Consider the following 21340-nt stretch of genomic DNA (forward strand, 5'->3'; position numbering starts at 1 on the left):
ATGGACTTACACTTAGAACAATTTATATCAAATGATACAGTACATCAAAGAATAGCCATTTGAAAACTATTTTAATTTTATAATAATTAAAATTTTGAGATAGCCCAAAGCAAAAACATTGTAAAATAAATACAACTAGTTGTATAGTGAGGAGTGAAGTAATCTGATATAACTTCACCACAATCCAGGTTTGCAGAATAATGATGGTTTACTATGATGAATGATGGAGATCAGAATTTCAAAGCAAGTTTCTTATACCTAAACATTTCTTCAATATTATAGAAGATGGCTGGAATTACTAATGGAGGCACTGGGGAATTTTAAAAGATTTAAGATATTCTCAGGAATTATTCTAAAGATGATCAAGTTAATATAATGACTTTTAAATATATATAATAACATTTTGAAATGCCTTATTGTTTAAGGATCTGCCAGACTAGAGGCTGCCTCCTTTCTCTGGGAAAGATCAGATTTGATTATTTTAATGGCAATGAATTGGAAATTCAATGGCAAGAGAAACCTGCCAAAGCTTTTCACTGTCCCTTTATTTTCTTTCTTTCTTTTTTAATATATTTATTTATCTATTTATTTATTTTTGGCTGCATTGGGTCTTCGTTGCTGCGCGCAGGCTTTTCTCTAGTTGTGGTGAATGGAGGCTATTCTTCGTTGTGGTGTACGGGCTTCTCATTGCGGTGGCTTCTCTCGTTGCAGAGCATGGGCTCTAGGCACACGGCCTTCAGTAGTTGTGGCACGTGGGCTCAGCAGTTGTGGCTCGCGGGCTCTAGAGCCCAGGCTCAGTAGTTGTGGCACACGGGCTTAGTTGCTCCATGGCATGTGGGATCTTCTGGGACCAGGGCTCAAACCCGTGTTCCCTGCATTGGCAGGCGGATTCTTAACCATTGCACCACCAGGCAAGTTCCTGCCCCTTTATCTTCTACCAAACATAATGCATTGCAATCTGTATATAATATAATTTCCCAGCATCTCCCAGAGCACTTTTTTTGTTTTTTTGTTTTTTGGCTGCCTTGGGTCTTCATTGCTGTGCGGGCTTTCTCTAGCTGCGGGGAGCAGAGGCTACTCTTCATTGTGATGCACGGACTTCTCATTGGATGGCTTTTCTTGTTGCGGCACACGGGCTCTAGGCATGCGAGCTTCAATAGTTGTGGCACGTGGGCTCAGTAGTTGTGGCACACGGGCTTAGTTGCTCCGTGGCATGTGGGATCTTCCCAGACCAGGGCTTGAACCCGTGTCCCCTGCATTGACAGGAGGATTCTTTTTTTTTTTTTTTTTTTTTTTGTTAAATTATTATTTATTTATTTATTCATTCTTGGCTGTGTTGGGTCTTCATTTCTGTGCGAGGGCTTTCTCCAGTTGTGGCAAGCGGGGCCACTCTTCATCGCGGTGCACGGGCCTCTCACTATTGCGGCCTCTCTTGTTGCGGAGCACAGGCTCCAGACGCACAGGCTCAGTAGCTGTGGCTCACGGGCCTAGTTGCTCCGTGGCATGTGGGATCCTCCCAGACCAGGGCTCGAACCCACGTCCCCTGCATCGGCAGGCAGGTTCTCAACCACTGCGCCACCAGGGAAGCCCGACAGGAGGATTCTTAACCACTGTTCCACCAGGGAAGCTCTCCCAGAGCACTTTTAATACACACTTTTGCTCATGCAAGAGCCAGATTCAGATATAGATATAAGAACATAATTTTTTATTGAAGTATAATTTGCAATGTTGTGTTAGTTGCTAGTGTATAGCAAAGTGATTCAGTTATATATAGAGAGATATATATAAAACAAGGACCTACCTATACAGTAGGTCCTTTTTGTTTATCTATTTTATATATAATAGTGTGTATATGTTAATCCTAAGCTCCTAATTTGTCCCCACCCCTCTCCCCTTTGGTAACCATAAGTTTGTTTTCTATGTCTGTGGGTCTGTTTCTGTTTTGTAAATAAGTTCATTTTATCATTTTTTTTAGATTCCACAAATAAGTGTCAGTTGCTTCGTTTGCAAATATTTTCTCCCATTCTGAGGGTTGTCTTTTCGTCTTGTTTACGGTTTCCTTTGCTTAAAAGCAAAAGCTTTTAAGTTTAATTAGGTCCCATTTGTTTAATTTTGTTTTTATTTTTGTTACTCTAGGAGGGTCTATTTTATTTCTTTAGGCAGATGATATGCCCTCTCTGAGCCTTGCTTCCTCAAATGTTGGCAGTGTTCAACTGGATGATCTCACTTCCTTTAATTATATTTTGATTGTGTGTTCTAACCTCATGGGATAATACTTTCTACTTCAAAAATCTCTTTTATGTGTTTTAAAAAAACATCTATTTTCTGTCTTTATTTTCTTTTGCTTGCTTATAATAAAACAATTATCTTGCTTCTTATTTTCTGTAACATTAAAAAACTTTATATGTTTATGACTGTGTAGTTGATTACATGTTAAGAAACCTCTGTTATGTGGAGGGTTTTTTTGTTTTGTTTTGTTTTACTTTTTGCTACTTGAACTTCATGGTAAATTTTAAAATTAAATAATAAATGACCTTAAGGATACAAATGAGATTTTCTTTTAAATAGGAGCATACCTGTTGTAATTTTGCTCAAGAAATATATTTATTACCAACTGAAAAATGAGTCAAACTAATAATTTATTATGAGATAGGTATGATAATAGCTTTAGCCCATTAAGAGCCAAATTTTAAATATTTTAGGTATTAAGTTTTCAGTTAATTTTTTTTTTCCTTTGGGGATTTTATAAATCCAAATATCTCTTTTAAAAGTAACTCTTTTTAAGCTATCACACACTGCAATGTCATATTTGCAAATCAATAAAAACTTTATGAAAGGCATAGTTTGTTAAGTGTTTCTAGTTGTTACTGGGAGTGGGGAGATGATGTAGGGAACCTGACAGGGACATCTAATAAATTCAGCAGACCAACTGAATTCGGTCTCTAGTAAACAACTATAAAATTGCAGTAACAGATACTGGGAAGTTCTAAAATTGTAACTTAGGTTCACAATTTTTCTTCTCATCCATTCAACAAATATTTTGTTGAGTACCTGTACTGGGTTAAATTGTGTCTTCTAAAGTGATATGTTCAATTCTAAATCCCGTTGGAAATAGGGTCTTTGGAGATGTAATCAAATTACAATACGTCATATTGGAACCTTAATCCAATGACTGGGGTCCTTGTATTAAGAGAGAAATTTGGACACAGAGACATACAAAGGGAAGACAGCCATGTGAAGACGGAGGCAGAGAGTAGAGTTATGTTGACACAGGCCAAGGAACGCCAAAGATTGCTGGCAACCACCAGAAGCTAGAAGAGGCAGGGAAGGATTGATTCTTCCTTAGAGCTTCTTGAAGGGTGCATAGGCATGCTGACTTGACTTCACATTTCTATCCTCCACAATGTGAGACAATAAACTTCTGTTATTTTAAGCCACCCAGTTTGTGGTAATATGTTGTTGTTTTTTTTTAATATATTTATTTAATTTTTTTTTTTTATTTTTGGCTGCGTTGGGTCTTCGTTGCTGCGCACAGGCTTTCTCTAGTTGTGGCGAGCGGGGGCTACTCTTTGTTGCGGTGTGCAGGCTTCTCATTGCGGTGGCTTCTCTTGTTGCGGAGCACAGGCTCTGGGCGCGTGGGCTTCAGTAGTTGTGGCACGTGGGCTCAGTAGTTGTGGCTCACGGGCTCTAGAGCACAGGCTCAGTAGTTGTGGCGCACGGGCTTAGTTGCTCCGCGGCATGTGGGATCTTCCCAGACCAGGGCTCGAACCCGTGTCCCCTGCATTGGCAGGCGGATTCTTAACCACTGCACCACCAGGGAAGCCCCAATGTTGTTATTTTAAAATAATTTTAGATAATGACAGTTAAAAACACTTAAAATCATGTCAGGGATTTTCATGTCTGAAAATCCTCTACATATGTAAATTAAATCATGGAGTTTTAAAATTTGATGTTTAAAAATGTGTATCAAAGTGTACATAGTTAAAGAACGTCAAATAATACAGAGAGGCTTATGATGAAAATCGGCTGTCCCTGGGCTCATTCCTTCTACTCCATCCCCCGTCTCTGGAAGCTAACACTTTTTTTGTTGTTGGGTTTTTTTTCTGTTTTTTTGAAGTGTAGTTGATTTACAATATTGTGTTAGTTTCAAGTTAATATTTCATTGTGCGTATATATGTCCTTCTGTTCATCTGGTCATCTGTCGATACACATTTGGGTTGTTTCTACCTTGTGGCTATTGCGAATAATGCTGCTGTAAACATTGGTGTACAACTATCTGTTCAAGTCCCTGCTTTCTGTTATATCTGCGTTTTCACAGTATGGAGGTTTGTTCATTTTTCTTTTTAAAATTAGCCTTTTTAAATCACAATTTTACATAGTATTGAAAAACATGTTAACTGAGAGAATTAGCGATAGTATTAAAGTCAAAGGGTACTTGCATTTTCTATTTTGAAAAAGGATAGATAATTCAGAAGCTGGTCAATGTAGCAGAAAACACTGAAGATATTTATGATTCAAGTAGAAAAGTACTGCATATAATTCATAAACAAGACAAATAGCTTTTTGTTCTTTATGATCTTTAGAGAGCACTAGTCACCATCTCAGCTCTTCTTAGGAAAAAGATCAGTGATAAGTTTACAGTGAAATACTACTCAAAATCATTGACATTTAGTGCAGACAACAGTAGATACTTTGACAACATATATATATATTTTGTAATGGGATTTATGGAATACAGACATTGAAAGTAATTGGATTCTTTCTCTTTTGTTTTTCCTCATTTTTTTTCTATCTTTCATTCTGATGGAGGAAAGGAGGCACATTTTTCAGAGATTTGTTGTGTTTTATTAGGCCTTAATTGCATATAATTATGTCTAAATGAACAAGATTAGACAACTGGTATAGCTAAATCTAAAGAAAATAAGTCTTACTATAGCAGTGTTTGACTGCTATGCCTAACAGGAAAGGTGGAAATGTCTTCATTCCATATATACCTAAATTGTCATAATTGTAGTGAGAATTTATTCTTCTGCAAGCTCTTTCTTTACAAATAGAGTCTTGACAGATGGACCGATGATAATGGCAGATCTTTCCAAGAACTCCCAGACAAAAGAAACGTGAAACTACCCCCAGGATCAGGATGAAAATGTGTTTGATTATAACATCAGATGTCTTGGATTAGGGTTTTCATTTCAACCTGAAATTTTGCTAATTTTGTAGGTATGACCTCAGCATCAGCAAATGCAAAGTTTAGGAGACTACTGCATTGCAAATGGGCTCTGACTTTATCTTTCATACAAAAAAAAGCTACCTAGATGAGTTTTTAATAGAATTCCAAGATTATTTTATCAATTAGAAGATACTGATAGCAAGCCTATTCATCTTCCTTCTCAATTTGTTTATACTTCTGTTTGCTTGCATTTTTCTTGTCACGTCACTTCTATCCCCTCTAAAAGCCCACAGAGTGGGGGTGGGGGTCTCTATTTTACACTGGAAAACATTTTAAATGCCATAATTAACTTAATTTTCTCTACATGTTAATATAAGCTAATATTTTTAATATAATTAAATATATTTAAAATAAGCTATATGTATAAGCATCTAGTATACATAGCACCTGGCATAAAGCAGGTACACAATACATGCTTGAATTTAAAGAAAACTAGCTACTAGGATAATAGAGTAAAATATCCGTTTTCCTAAACTGTTGCTACAAACTTTATCATATGCATGTATAAAAGGATGACTTACTGAAAAAAAAATGGGTCTATAAATGCTCTTTGGAACTTTTCTGTAATGAACAATTGTATGTCTTCTTGTGTTTTATCTAATTTCTTTGTCCATTTAGCTGTGTAATCTACTCAGCACTTCACTTCCTTCTGTGTATTTTGGTTATTTTGTTTACAATGTTGGATATTTTTAATTTTATTTTTTTATTATCTATCGTATACATATTAGTGTATATATGTCAATCCCAATCTCCCAATTCATCCCACCATCACCACCACCCCTGCCCCCCCGCCCCACTTTCCCGCCCTTTTTGTCCATACGTTTGTTCTCTACATCTGTGTCTTTATTTCTGCCCTGCAAACCAGTTCATGTGTACCATTTTTCCAGATTCCACATACATGCGTTAATATACGATATTTGTTTTTCTCTTTCTGACTTACTTCACTCTGTATGACAGTCTCTGGGTCCATCCACGTCTCTACAAATGACCCAATTTCTTTCCTTTTTATGGCTGAGTAATATTCCATTATATATACGTACCACATCTTCTTTATCCATTTGTCTGTCAATGGGCATTTAGGTTGCTTCCATGACCTGGCTATTATAAATAGTGCTGCAGTGAACATTGGGGTGCATGTGTCTTTTTGAATTATGGTTTTCTCTGGATATATGCTACAATGTTGGATAAAAAGGTTAAATGATAACAAGTAAATTATATACTTCATGGTAAATTAATTGCTATCATATGGATTTCTGCCCAGTGTTGTCATATAGAAAGTTTGGTCTTTAAGTGTTTCTCTTTAGACTGTTAAGTAAATATGGACACAGAATGTAATTTAAAATAAGCCTCCCTTCAGATAGAAAAGAAATAAGCAAAATATTGTGCCTATACCTTCCCTGTGTGCATAAAAGAAGCTTGCCAACTGGTGGACTTCTTTGGAGAATGATCAGGTAAGAACATAGCTCTTTTGCTGGGGAATCTCCCAATGTCAACTTCTGAAGATCTTTTCTGTGAGGCTATTCATTCCTCCAGAGAGGAATCCCACAATCTCTGGCCTGGAAAGTAATGGGAGGAGTTTAGAGCTGGCTGCGTGGCTATCTGGCTGCCAGGCTGGAAGTAACCTGGGGAGGGCTCAAACTTATAGAACAGTGTCTCTCTTTTGACCTCCATTGTACCTGTGGTCATGCTACCTGGAGTCTCTTTGGTTCGACCTTAATAGAAATAAGCCTTTCAGGGCTTCCCTGGTGCCACAGTGGTTAAGAATCCACCTGCCAATGCAGGGGGCATGGGTTCGAGCCCTGGTCCGGGAAGATTCCACATGCCACAGAGCAAGTAAGCCTGTGCACCACAACTACTGAGCCTGCGCTCTAGAGCCCGCGAGCCACAACTACTGAGCCCATGCTCCACAATTACTGAAGCCCACACACCTAGAGCCCGTGCTCCTCAACAAGAGAAGCCACTGCAGTGAGAAGCCTGTGCACCTCAACAAAGAGTAGCCCCCACTCCCCGCAACTAGAGAAAGCCCACGTGCAGCAACGAAGACCCAATGCAGCCAAAAATAAATTAATTAATTAATTTTAAAAAAATATTAAAAAAAAAAAAGAAGAAGCCTTTCATTTTCTGATGGGGTGGGAAAAACATTATTCACCTGGCTGTTCAGGGTTTAGGTGAGAAGCTATCAGCCCATCACCTCCACCCTGCCTTCCAAGTTAGTGGTCACCTCCAACCCAGCACCATCTGGGATACTGCAGTGCAACCTAGCTTGCTTCTGGTGGTACTCCCTGCTGCTGCTGCTTGCTCTTCAGTTTTAGCAGCTCTGCCAATTCCCCCATGTGCTTTTTGTCATCTGGTTGACATTGCGTGCCAGGTGTTTTCACCTCTCCCTTTCTCTTCCACCTTGTCAATTCATGTCTTTTCCATTTTTCTTTACTCCTTTCTAGTGGGGTTTTGTGAGAAAGAAAAAAATGTATGTGTTCAATCCAACCCAAAGTCCCTAACTCCTTCTTAACACTTATTTTCAAAAATATACTCAGCCCATCGTTTTCCCCTTGACAAGGATAAGCATAGGAGAGGAAGTATGTCACTGCAAACAGACTAGCTTTATGGCAAGGAACTCATATTTTTCCCTCTGAGAAAGATATTCCCTCTCGGGGAAATTTTTCTTCAGAGGCAATAACTAAACTTTTATTAGGGTTGCCATAATAAGTTAGATGCTAGGGATACAACAGTTGTAGCAAGGTGTGGCCTTTGCCTTCAAAAATCTTATTCTAAACAAAATAGCGTGGACAAAAGGAAGCAGTTGGAGAGAGACATGTAAAAACAAATCAAACGATAATTCCATCACCTGGCACAGTGCCTGGAGCATAGCAAACAGTGTTTACTGAGTGAAGGAATGCTATATTGGTCTGTAAACATAGTATGAGATCACAGTGGAGGAAGTAATTTTGTCTTGAGAGCACAAATGCACAAATTTCACATATTTAAGAAATTCACATTATATCTTTCAGTGCTTCCCAAGACACCCATGCATGCTACTTGTCCCTGAATTTAAGTAGTGCCCCTCTCATTCTGTAACTTTTTTTTTTTTTTTTTGGCCCCAGAAGGACTGAGAACTACGTATTTTGTTAGTATAGACTGAAAAAAAAATTGTCTATTAAGTCCCTAAATCCTTGCTTTTCACATTTTGCTGTACATTGGAATCAGCTGGGAGTCTTTTAAAAATTCTAAGCCCTGACTGCCACCTTTAGACATTTGATTCAATTTCTGGACGTGGAAATATTTTTAAAGCTCCCCAAGTGATCCCAACGGACAGCAAAGTTTAGGAACCACTTTTTAAATTATGTAAAAATTGAGAAAAAGATACATGAAAAGGACTTAGTGGTCATAGATTTTATAAGAATAAAAATAGGCTGACAAATAAATAATTCAGTTGATTCTGGTTCTTTTTTTTAGCAAAAAGAAATAGGTATAAATTTGTCTGAAGATTATGCAGGTATTTCTGCCCTTCTAAGCTCCTTAGCTTCTAAAATTTATGAAATTTCACCACTGGCAGCATACAGAAGTTATTTTGAGGATGAACAAAATTTTTCATCAAGACTCATGACTTCAAGACTGATTTTTAAAATAATCTCAAGAAGTGGTAAAGTTAATTTTCCTCTACAACTTTAAAGAGAGCTTAAAGTTTTATATTATCTTGGTAGCTGCCTATACATTAAAACACTGAGAAAAATAATGCATATCACCTTCTAATTGTTGTAACTCTTTTTCTTTCTTCCTTTTTGTCAAAATAAAAAACGTTCCATATACAAAATGAGTGACTATTCATTTAGCACTTATCATATGCTAAGGTGTTTGAAAATATTACAACAAAATGACCACGGTCCTATAAGGTGAGAATTATGATGTCTGTTTTACAGATCAGGAGCATTTTATAGTAAGTTGCCTAAGGTCACACAACTAGGAACTGAATGAGCCAAAATATGGAAACCACGTCTTTGTGCTTAAAGAGCCTGTGCCTCTTCCATACTCCCAAGAGCCAGAGTTCCTCTGTTTTTGCTGTGGAACTGGTTCAATTCTATACAATGTAACAGTGAGCATCCTTCTGTGGGGGGAAGCCTGGGAAAGTCGAGGAGAATTTCCATGGCGACTCTCAGATTAGAAACAGCCTGGAACTGTGTCTGACCTCCTGGATCACTCTGAGTCAAGCCAGCATTGGTCTCATGAAAAATTCACAATAAATTAAGTTTATGAAATTCTTTTTGTTCTTGCAGTTCTTTCAGTGGGAAAAATGGCGAAGATGATCAGTTTCATCCTTCTCACCACTCTTCTGGTAATGGGCAGGGAAAGCTGGGTAAGCTCATTACAAAAACTATTGTTTTAAATACCCACTGAGATCTGAATTTTCTTTTATTTTGCAGAAAGTCTATAGTAACTTGTCACTGAAAAAACTTAACTAGGGGGAAAATGAAAAAGCACCTGCCACATAATAGGCACTTATTAAGTCCTTAAAAAAATTTTTTTAAGTAAAAATCAGTATTCACACTAAGTAAAATCTTTTTTATTTACTGGGGTTATTTGGGTGGTTACATAATATTAAGAATTTAAAACTGTCCTTTGAAATTGACCTTGAGCTTTCCAGTATCAGACACTGTCAGTGTAAACTAAACAGATTATTTGAAAGTAATTGCAATGAACTCGTGCCTCTCTCCATTCGTGAGTAAAAAGGGAAAAACAATCATTTACTCAAAGTTCTGGGAGAAAGAAAACCCTTAAGTTTTAAATAAGCTTACTAACACTGTATATGTAGTCACGTAAAAATTGAACATCCTTGCCCTGTAATCCTTTATTTTTAAATTGTATAGTCCACTATATTTAACAATATCACAACCAATTTCCCACTATTAGAAAGCAACACAGGATTCCAGATGCCATAAAATGTCTTTGCTGTTCATTTTTTAGACAGGTATAACTCAGGGGGCTAAGCAAATAACTCGTTCAGAGAGGATAAATCAAAGAGAGTTGAAGAGAGAGTCCGAAAATAAGAAATAGTCCTAGAGAAACAGCTGGGAGAGATTCAGTGACTTGGGCCTGGAGATGGGAGGAAGGAGTCCTCTACTATCATTTCTCCATTCTCTTGCTATATGACCTTCAGTTTAGAGGCCGAATTTCTATGTTTACGTTATAGTCCTTCATAGGAAGACAATGTATTTACATCTTTCTTTTGCCCCAAACAGAATATCTGAGCATGCTGTTCAGACAGCCTAGCAAAGTGCCCAGAACACAGTATGCCCTCATATTTATGGAATGAATACAAGGTAGCACATAAAGATAGAAACAGGAAGTTATGCAATTATAAATTGGGAAATATGTCTGACTGTATTCAAATGCCTATTTTAGGAAATAATGTATATAAAAGTAGTGTAAGGCACTTACACGTTAAAATTCATAATTTCTCAGCAAACATTTATGCTTATCACAGGAGATCATGACATGAGCTGCAAATAGAGTTGTCCAAGTAAAAACAGGAAAAAGGCAAAAATTTGTCTTTTGTCCTTTCTCTTCACTATCCCCTAGTAACTCTCCCAGCGTTGAGTACTTAAGGGTCTTTACTGCAGCTTCTTGTTCTCAGTAGCTTTTCCCAGGAGGCACACCTCTGCAACTCCCCTTCCCAACTCACCACATTTGCTTTATCTCTGGAGAAATCTGCTCAGTCAGATGCCACTGTAGAAGGAAGCTGATAAACTCTTTCACATGCAATATTCTTGGGTTATTTGCCTTTTTAGAGAAAGTAAATAATTTAACTGAAAGACTCAGGCTTCTCCATCCTGTTTTGAAGTAATTAAGGGAAAAACAATAAGTAAGCCAAAAGGTAAAGTGACTCCAGTAGAATTTCCAGAAACAGGTAAATGGGTAAGATACTCAAGGATCTGAGCGTCTAAAGTAGCATCCCTTAGAAAGGTGACCATGTGTCATCAGGTTATGAGCATTCAGTATATTTTTAAAACATATTAATACAAAAAGGTCATTCAAAAGCCTTGTTTATTTTAGAGACTGACACACTAGTCACATGTAATGATGCTGTAAAGCACTTTCCTGTTAAGAAAGCACTCAGGCGGTGATACGTAGCGTTTGAGAGTAGGATCCTTGAACTGGATATGAATCCTGACTCCTCTTGCCAGCTGAGAATTTCCTGTTTCCTTGAGAAATTGCAAGTTTCCTCAAGGATGAGTCCCCTCCTACCTCGTGGAATCGTTAGGAGGATCAAACAAGACAACCACTCTACAGCTCTTGGTGTAGTCATTCAGATTATTTTATATCATTTTTTAGTTCAAGCACTTTACCGTAAGCCATAATTTCTTATTCTCCAAATAGCAAACAGTGTTAGAACTTGCAAACCACTTTCTGGTTAGAATATTATTCTGAACTGGGAGTTGGGGACAAATTTGAATCATTAATTTATCCAGCTTGTTCGGAGCGTTTCTTCCCCTTAAGAGCGAGATGCGCGTTACTCTGCAGGCTCTCGAGAACTGCCTGCAGGAGCAGACGCGGCTCAGAGCCCAGGTGCACCTGCTTGAGACCCGGGTCAAGCAGCAGCGGGTCAAGATCGCGCAGCTTTTGCACGAGAAGGAAGTCCAGCTCCTTGATGAAGGAGAGGAGAATAGCGTCATTGACCTTGGAGGCAAGAGGCAATACGCAGGTCAGAATCTATGTTTCTTACGTGTTTCAGTAACTTACATCATACACCCGTGTGCAACGGTGGTGCTAGTAATTTGATCACTTCAGGTTTTGCTAAAGAGCTTTTCCTATTCCAGTAACAAGCAACATGAAGCATTATACCAAATTTAACGTCTTCTACTATATTTTACCCCTTTCTCTCTATTATCTCTGCAAGGGACATTGAATAACATATGCCAGTTATCTGAGGATTTCAATAGTTTAATAAGAGATCATGACAATAGATTGTTTAAATATCAGTGTGCAAATGGCAGATTATATTTGTGAAATTTTACAGTTTTTTATTTGTGTACTGTGTCTTGCTTCATTTCATTTATACAGTTTTCCCTTCTGAAACCCTGATATGCCTTAGGATAGTAAGTAAGGTAATAGAATAAAAGGGCAGGGCAGGAAAAAGAATCAGAATTATTTAGGAAAATAAATAATCTCCCTACTATTTATGTTTTATGTGTAAATTTTACAGTTTGGTCATTTTCCCTTTGATTAGGCCAGGTTTCCCCACAGAAACTAAATGATCTTAAACTGCTAACATATCGCACTTATCACTACACATATCCTTATTCCCTACAGAAAACTATTCACCTGATTTCCTCCAGGCAACTTTAAAATAAACAAATAATAGTTGTCACAAATGAGAATGACATCTGGAATGCTTTGTTCTTATATGTCTACTGTACTGCCATGATATATTATAATTTCTCTGTTTATGAACCTATCTTTGTCAATTAACTGGATACTTTATAAGGTCTGGGATGACGTTTAATACACTCTTTGCTCCTTATTTCCCATCAGAGTCCTTGGAACATAGTAGAGCCTCATATTTATGAATGAAAGCACGGTAGTATATAGAAATAGGAATAGCAAGATAAGCAATTATAAATTGGGAAATATATCTGACTATAATTGAGAACCTGTAGAGGCTAATGAGATGCCAAGCTGAGGAGAATAAAAACATCTTTATTTTGTGTTTCTAAATATACTCATCAGTGTCAGATATGAGTTGTGAGAATATTAGAACGTATGCTTCAATAAAATGCTCCCTTTTTCTCTCTTTACTGAGATCCTAATCTCTCTTTGCTCAGACTCTTTGCCCTGAGTTCCTGACTCTGTTGTTCAGCAGCTTGATCCTTTGCCCTTGATCCTTGGAGTCCAACTGCCTTCCCCACTTTAGGGGACCAGAGCCACTGCCCTGCAGAGTGGGACTGGATACGGAGCGAGAATGGCGTGTGGCTCTGAAGCATGGAACAAAGAGGAACTAAGGACCACTTGGGTAAAAACAGGCTTCAGAAACAAGGGACGGTCTGAAGCCATCACAGGGGCAGAGAACCAGGAACTGGAACCTAAGTGGAGAATTACTGGGAAGATTAAGCAAGACAGTGAAAGAAGACTCAGGAAAGCAATCAAACAGGAAGCAGAATCAGTAGTGATTTCTTAAAGACAGTGATTCTCAAGAGAATCACCTGGTGACCTTTTAAAATGCTGATGGCCTGTCACAGTTTCAGGGATGCTGGCAGAAGACTAAGAGACTCCAGGGTCAGAGACATGAGCTTCATGTTTGCACCAATGTGTCCAACCTGCAAATACCAAGGGCGCAGTGTGGAATAATCCAGGTGGAAGGTGTGCAGGCAGTGGGCTAGGTCACAGCTGAGGAACCCTGAGCTTAGGAAACCTCAGTCTTTTATAATAGGTTACAAGCAAGTCTGCCCAGCCTTCGCACCCCAGAGGAAGCAAACAAACCCACCATCTGCTCTGGGGCAGCCACTATCTCTGTCTGCCCAAAGCTGTTCTCTATAGAAACATCCTTGAAAAAAACAGTCCAGAACATAAGCTCTGTGTGCAAAATGTGCAGAAATGCAAGTGACCCATGGGAAACTATAAACAGTGCCTGAGCTCCAATCCAGGCCAATTAAATTATAAACCCTACAGGGTTGAAAAGGAGTGCTTTCCCTGTTGGGTGTGGATGAGATTGCTCAAGACCAAAACCAGATCAGGCTTCTTACCAAATTTCTTCCCACAGGCTGAAAAAGTCCAAGGTTCCCTGAGGTCACAAAGCAGAGGCTTTATTTCTTTTCAGGTAGGAGGTGGGGTCCTGTACCAGTTTGGTACTCTTTTTTTTTTTTCTGCCACACTGCATGGCATGTGGGATCTCAGTTCCCGGACCAGGGATCTCAGTTCCCCAACCAGGGATTGAACCTGTGCCCCCTGCAGTGGAAGCCCATAGTCTTATCTTAACCACTGGACCGCCAGGGAAGTTCCCAGTTTGGTACTCTTTTTATTGGGTGTTTGAGACCTGGTTGTAATATGTTTAGGTATCCAACAAGGAGGCTTCAGGTACCTATCCTGAGACTGCAGAAAATGTCAATAAGACACAGATTAGAGGGTAAGATCTCACTGGGTTAATTTGGTCAATCATTGTGGATGACAGGATTGATTCACAGAGAAGTGGGTAATCAGAATAGTCAAAAGGCCATTTGATTGATTACTCTGTCTTATGGGCTGAATCATGTTCCCCCAAAATACGTATGTTGAAGCCCTAACCCTCAGTACCTACGAATGCTACTGCACTTGGCGGTAGGGCCCTTAAAGAGGTGCTTAAGTTAAAAGGAGGCCATTAAGGATGGGCCTTGATTCAATCTGACTGGTATCCTTATAAGAAGAGGAAGTTTGGACACACAGAGAGACACCAGGGATGTGTGTGCACAGAGGGAAGACCATGTGAGGACACAGCAAGAAGTCAGCCAAGAACAGAGGGTTCAGAGAAAACCAAACCTGCTGACGTCTTGATCTTGGACTTCCGAGCCCCATAACTGTGAGAAAATAAATTTCTATTATTTAAGCTACCCATTTTTGTGGTATTTTGTTCTGGCAGCCCTAGCAAGCTAATATACCTTACATTGCCTTAGATATGAGCTTCTGGCTCGGGAAGGTAGTACTTTTATAAAGAAAAGTTACTAGAGGTGTCCTTTCATCAGGGCTCGTCAGGGCTCTGGGCCAACCGGTGACCACTCTGTCACTGATTCACTAGAGGATATCTTAGCTGAGAGATCTGTAGTTTGTTCAGAACCTGACTGACCAGTGGAATGTCGGTGAGGTCAGAGGTGTAAGGGGCTGAGAGCCATGATTGCTCTGGAATGGAGTGTTCCTGGTGGAGGAGTGAAGCATGTTCGGGGTAAATTCCTCAGTGCTGAGACAGGTAGATGAGTTGGCAAGGGTTATTGTGAGGTAACTCCCTAGGCTATCCATTCCATTTGATCAAGGAGGGAGTGGACAGGCTGATTTTAACATCACTTCCTAAATCCAGGAGACATGTTCCGTGTCAGTCAAGATCATGTGTCTTTAAACGCCTGATGGGGGATGATCTTTTTGATGAACAGGTTGTCAGTGACTGGTACAAATGAGGAAGCCCTTTCAAGGAATAAAATGTGCCGTCTTCAAAAGAGTGTCTACCATCATCAAGATAATGTACTTTCCAGGAGATGTTGCTCAATGAAAGACATAATCCAGCGTGTTCCTCCCACAGGGGCGCTTGAGGATCAACAGAGGATGCTGGAAGGACACTGCAGCCAGTGGGGCGGTGGAGGGTGCCTTCCTGGACAGCGCCTGGGGCGTGCATGTCTTGGGCATCTGCTCCCCGCCACAAAGTAGTAAATCAGACCTGCCGTCCTCAGAGTTTCTCATCTCCTTCTACCAAGCACGGGATGGGGAGAAATGAGGTTGCCATTCTGAGATATGCTCATAGATTTAAAAAGACATTACATTTACTGATTCTAAACATTGAAAAGACATGGGTACTGGACCTCTTTCAAGTCTAACACAACAGATCCACCTGAGACCTAAAATCATTCCATTATAGCGCCTGGTCAAGAGCTGCATCCACCAGAAGTAGCAGCCAACTGGCCCCATCCACTGCCCATGTCTGTGGTCAGCTAGTGGCCGTATTATGACGGGGCTATCAAGCACTGGCTTAATTCTTCTAAGAAGCCCAGTTCAATCTGGAGCCACGGGCGCCTAGCCAGCGGCGAAGTGGGAATAACATGTGTGCTTCCCCCGCTAAGTGTAAAACCAGACAGGCAGCCCATGAAACTGGCATGTTCTGACATAACCGACTCTACAGAAGAAACACCGGAAGGATCGCTGTTGCCAGTGAATTTTCCTAGAGGAATAGCAGAGGCTGTTATAGAAACAAAGTAGATTACACACTGACTCCAGGCTCCATCATAATGGCCTGGGTCTGCCCTCTGTGGATGTCCCTGCCCTTAGTCACCCAAACACATATAACAGTCTATTTTAAAGCAAGGTTAAGTCTTGCCTATTGTTTGGAGAATGGATTGTAGCACTATTAACAATGGTCTTCAGGCAATTTGTTTAACTTCTCTAGGCCTCAATTTTCTCAGTTGTAAAATGGGGATAATCATGGTATCTAATTTAGAGAATTTTGAGAATTAAATGAATAAATACATGTAGAACAATGAGAACTGTGCCTGGCACACAGTAAGTACTCATAAATATAGCTATCATTACTTTTTTTATGTTTCAAAGATAAATTGTTACACAATAAACTAGATACAAAACTACAAGGGATCCTGACAAAAATGAAAAGATTTATCTATATCTACCGTATCTATTTCTTGCCTACCCCAATTTCCTTGGGGAGAATGGATATAAAGTCTTTGCCATTTAAATTTGACATAACTTCCATGACCTTGAATTTGCTGCTGTCACCCTCAGCCCCTGTTGTTCTCTCTCCTGTAGCCCCCCAGGTCAGAAGAGGGGTCAGGGCTGGGGCAGGGAGGTCCGAGAAAGCAGCCATCAAAACCCCCAAGTGCATAATCAGAGCTAGGGAAAAGAGAAGAGTGGGAGTGGTACAAGGATAGGAGAGAGAAGAGGCTGTAAGCGTGAAGGGGAGTCTTTGATTCCAGGGCTGACGCTGCCTCTAGACCACAGGGGCTCCACGTAGAATGATAAGGAGTTAGAAGTGTCTTTGGTGTTGGAGGGGATTGCCTGGCAGAGAGAGCACTGGTGTTGCGCGTGTGCTGGCTTTGTGGAGGCTGCGTAGCTATGGGATCAGAAGTACGCGGCATTTTGACATGATCTGTTTTCATGCTTCTCTTTTGCATGTTACATTCCAGGTACAGTAACTTACTTCAGTTTCTCAACAGCACCCTGCTCTCCTTGGAACTTTACATTAGCCATTTTCTCTGTCTGGAACATCTTCCCTACTCAATCCTGTCGCCTGGGCTGACTCCTGTTATTCATCCTTCGGACCCCAGTTTAACCCTTCAGGAAACTTCCTGACCCTCAAGACTGAATTAGGCACCACTTCCATGTACTCCAAAAGCACCCTTTACTTTTCTTTCTTTTTTTTTTTTTAAAGATTTATTTATTATTTATTTATTTTTGGCTGCATCGGGTCTCAGTTGCGGCACGCAGAATCTTCGTTGAGGCACGCAGGATCTTTTGTTGTGGCGTGCGGGCTCCTCGTTGTGGTGTGCTGGCTTCTCTGTAGTTGTGGCACGCGGGCTCCAGGGCTCGCGAGCTCTGTAGTTTGCAGCACGCGGGCTCTCTAGTTAGGCATGCGAGCTCAATAGTTGTGGCGCACGGGCTTAGTTGCCCCGCGGCATGTGGGATCTTAGTTCCCTGACCAGGGATGGAACCTGTGTCCCCTGCGTTGGAAGGCGTATTCTTTACCACTGGACCACCAGGGAAGTCCCTACTTTTCTATCTCAGCACTTATCATGGAGTATTGTCACTGCATGCTTAATTGTCTATCTCTTGCTAAACTGTCTAGGTACTGGTATCTTTAGCATCTAATGTGGTGATTGGCATATTGTGAATGTTCAATATATATTTAAAAATTTTAATTGGTGGAACAAATCAGATGGAAAAAAAAAGAGAGGGCAGATGCTTCAAATATACTCATGGAGTAAAACAAGATATTTATTTGAATAACAACTCAGAGGAAGGTAACAGTTTGGTCTGCAAAGGATATGTGATTCCAAAAGTAGGAACAAAACTGATCTCAAGGGCAAGGAACTGATCAATGTATGAGAAGAAGTACCAGGGAATTCCCTGGCCATCCAGTAGTTAGGACTCGGCACTTTCACTGCCATGGCCCGGCTGGATCCCTGGTCAGGGAACTATGATCCCACAAGCTGCGTGGTGCGGCTGGAAAAAAAAAAAAAGCACCATTATTCCAAATACCAAACCAAGCTCAAGATCCACGGTGTCTATTTAAACAGTCTGAGTGGGTTGTCAACACAGATTCAAGTGTCAGATAATGGCAGGAGGCAGGCAGTTGGGTGTTTGTTACAGGGACTGTGCAACCAGTCCTGGGAAGAGTGAAGTTTAAGCACTAAAACTCTCACCCCTGTGTTGAGAGTGCTGGGCGCAGAACTTAGGAAACAAGAGGTCACCAAGGAGTAAGGCAAGAAATCAGTTACTAGGAAATTGAAATACCAAGGACAGAGCAGAACTGACTGTATAAGTAGGAGTTGGGTAGAAGAGTCATATGGACAGGGTCTAGACAAACTATTATAGTGTGTGTGTGTGTGTGTGTGTGTGTTATAAAATTATAGCATGTGTAATAAGATAGATAATAGACATTCTAGATGACTGCTTCTGGGTATAACAGCTAAAAAAATTCCAGAAGTCAGTAGATCTGTTTTTATGATGATGTGTTTATGGTGAGGCAAGCATGAAGGAGGAGAAGGAGGAATAAGCTATGAAATATAAATCCAGTTCAATTGTATTTTATTTTTCAGCATATAGGAAAATAGTACTAGAGAGCCTACCAAGGGCAAACACTGAATAAATAAAATATATAATAAGACATAAATTCTAAGAAAATATATAATATATAATATTATATAAAATATATAAAAATTTGCTCACACCAAAGTGTATGTTTTTGGTCTCCTTAAATTAAAAAATTAAATATTCATGCATATGATCTGTAGAAATAAATTTCTTTGTTATTTACAAGTTTATTACTAAATCAATTATTTTCTGAATTCTAATTCATCTCATAGTAGAAAATGCCTACTTACATACAACCTAGCAATTTTTGAAAACAATGCACAAATCACATGATTTTTTTTTTTTTTTTTTTTGCAAAAACAGGTACAAAGTTTATTATTAGAGACACAGCATAACATGTGGGAGAGCACACAGAGAAACAGTTTATTTATTTAAGACAGAAGCAAGGCAGAAATACACACCCAGAGAGAAAGGGTGTGGGTGTCATCCCTAATGAGGAGTGCAGTAAAGAAGGGGTTAAATTATTTATACAAGGCAGTTCTTCCAGGTCTTTGTTTACCTTTGGCCAGTTATCTTGTTTCTTTTTTCACACCTGACCTGCCCTAGAAATCTTTCCAACATGCATGCACATCTTTTTGCCAAGATGGATTTCAGTGCAGAGGCCTGTGGGAGATTTGACAACATTTATTATGGGGTCGTGCCCCTCCCTTTTTGACCCCCGAGGAGCTTTTCTGCACATATGCAGTCCGGGAGGTAATAGATGTGGTCATCTTATCTCTTTACTCTAGCAGAGCTCAGCTCCTGCCCTTTGTCTTTGGAGTGTCAGGGAAAACAAAGCTCCAATTTACTCCCGTTGGACAAACTCCAGCTGTCCAGCCCAGGGCCCCATCTACCTCCTATCTCAGTATCTTTTTTTTTTTTTTTTTTGAATTTTATTTTATTTATTTTTTTATACAGCAGGTTCTTACTAGTCATCCATTTTATACACATCAGTGTATACATGTCAATCCCAGTCTCCCAATTCATCACATCACCACCATTTTTATACAACATATAATTAAATGTATTTTTTTAATCTTTTGGGTGTGATTGAATTATGTGCCTACATTAAAAGATTGTAGTACCAAATTCACACTAATTGGTGACAATCACAACAGCCTTTGGTATCACATCTGTTCAGCCAAGACCATTAGTTTAACCATGCCCCCTTCTGCAGGAGCCCCAATCTTTATGAGACAGTCTCTCAAGGCAGTATGTGTAGTGGTTAATGTAGAGAGTCCAAAGCCTGGTTTCAAAGTCCAGTTGCCCTTGCTAGCCATGGCCTTTGAGCAAGTTACTTGACCTCTATGTGCCTCATATTCCTCATCTGTAACATGGAAGTGATAAGAAGACCTATCTCTTTGTTGTAAAGATCAAACGAGTTGGACTTCCCTGGTGGTGCAGTGGTTAAGTATCCACCTGCCAACGCAGGGCACACGGGTTTGATCCCTGGTCTGGGAAGATCCCACATGCCACAGAGCGACTAAGCCCGTGTGCCACAACTACTGAGCCTGTGCTCTAGAGCCCATGAGCCACAACTACTGAGCCCACGCACCTAGAGCCTATGCTCTGCAACAAGAGAAGCCACCGCAAAAAGAAGCCCGCGCACTGCAACAAAGTAGCCCCCGCTTGCCGCAACTAGAGAAAGCTCATGCGCAGCAACGAAGACCCAATGCAGCCAAAAATAAATAAATAAATTTTTTTTAAAAAAGAGCAAATGAGTTAATACATGTAACATGATTACAAAAGCATTGAGCGTTTAGCTCAATGAATGTCTACATTATTATATCTTCTCTCCCTTGTTTTCAGAGGAAAGAGCCCACCAACCCTCCCCTGAAAGAATACTGCAACGTCCTCTCTCTCCTCTTAAGTTTTACCCTATGTTGCCTGGGGGTGAGGATGGCAGTGGTAGGGCCAGTCCGGCATTCCCCAGCATGCTCTATGGCGTGATGGCTGAGTTCATGCTGGCCTTTCTGTGAGTTCAGAATGTGGGGTACTTGGTGCCTTTGGTGCTCAGCTTTGGGCTCAGCCACCATTCTGGGACAAGAGGAAGAAGCTCGTTTGGCAGGCTGTCATGGCACTTTTTGAAGCTTCAACATTCAGCCTTCCAAAATGGCTTGCTTTCTGCATGATCAGAGAAAGTGTTCACCTCACCCAGTTTAACACAGTGTTTATCAAACAGAGGGCAGGTATCCTTGGCCTCACTCTAGCATTACGTAAGTATCCAAAAATTCTTTTTTTTTTTTTTAAACTCCCATGAACACAGAGCTCTTTAACCCTTCTCCTGCCCTTCTCCTGCCTATTCTTGGGGACGCTGAGTGGGTCAAAACATTTTGAAAATCATAGTAGTTTAAAATATTTAGCTAATATTTTAAACACTACATTGCTTGAACTTTCTATCACAGTGTAAGTCACATTTCCCCAAGGCAGGCTCCTTAACTTATTTGCTATAAGCAATTGAGCTACTGGCACTTTTTTGATGTTTATTTATTTGTTGGGGTTTTGTTTTTGTTTTTTCAGTTGAAATCCTTCCTCTGGATCTTAAGTTGTGTTTGGCATTTTCCTCTGGGAAGAAGAAAA

The 21340-nt window shown here is 40.0% G+C and overlaps 1 protein-coding gene across 6 annotated transcripts in view; it reads left to right on the forward strand.

Moving 5' to 3' along the window:
* The window catches only part of FGL1 (fibrinogen like 1), a 57106-nt gene that overhangs the window by 25158 nt on the left and 10608 nt on the right, over positions 1–21340 (forward strand). For 5 of the 6 annotated variants that reach the window (XM_059909282.1, XM_059909286.1, XM_059909284.1 and 2 more), the window contains 2 exons: positions 9502–9581; positions 11747–11927. In XM_059909282.1, the coding sequence (XP_059765265.1) occupies positions 9519–9581; positions 11747–11927 (244 nt within the window). In that variant the 5' untranslated portion in view covers positions 9502–9518. Of the gene's footprint in view, positions 1–9499; positions 9582–11694; positions 11928–21340 lie in introns of those variants that run through there. The other variant, XM_059909287.1, reaches the window with a different exon arrangement.

This window comes from Balaenoptera ricei, chromosome 21, assembly GCF_028023285.1.
Source record: "Balaenoptera ricei isolate mBalRic1 chromosome 21, mBalRic1.hap2, whole genome shotgun sequence".
Taxonomy (NCBI): domain Eukaryota; kingdom Metazoa; phylum Chordata; class Mammalia; order Artiodactyla; family Balaenopteridae; genus Balaenoptera; species Balaenoptera ricei.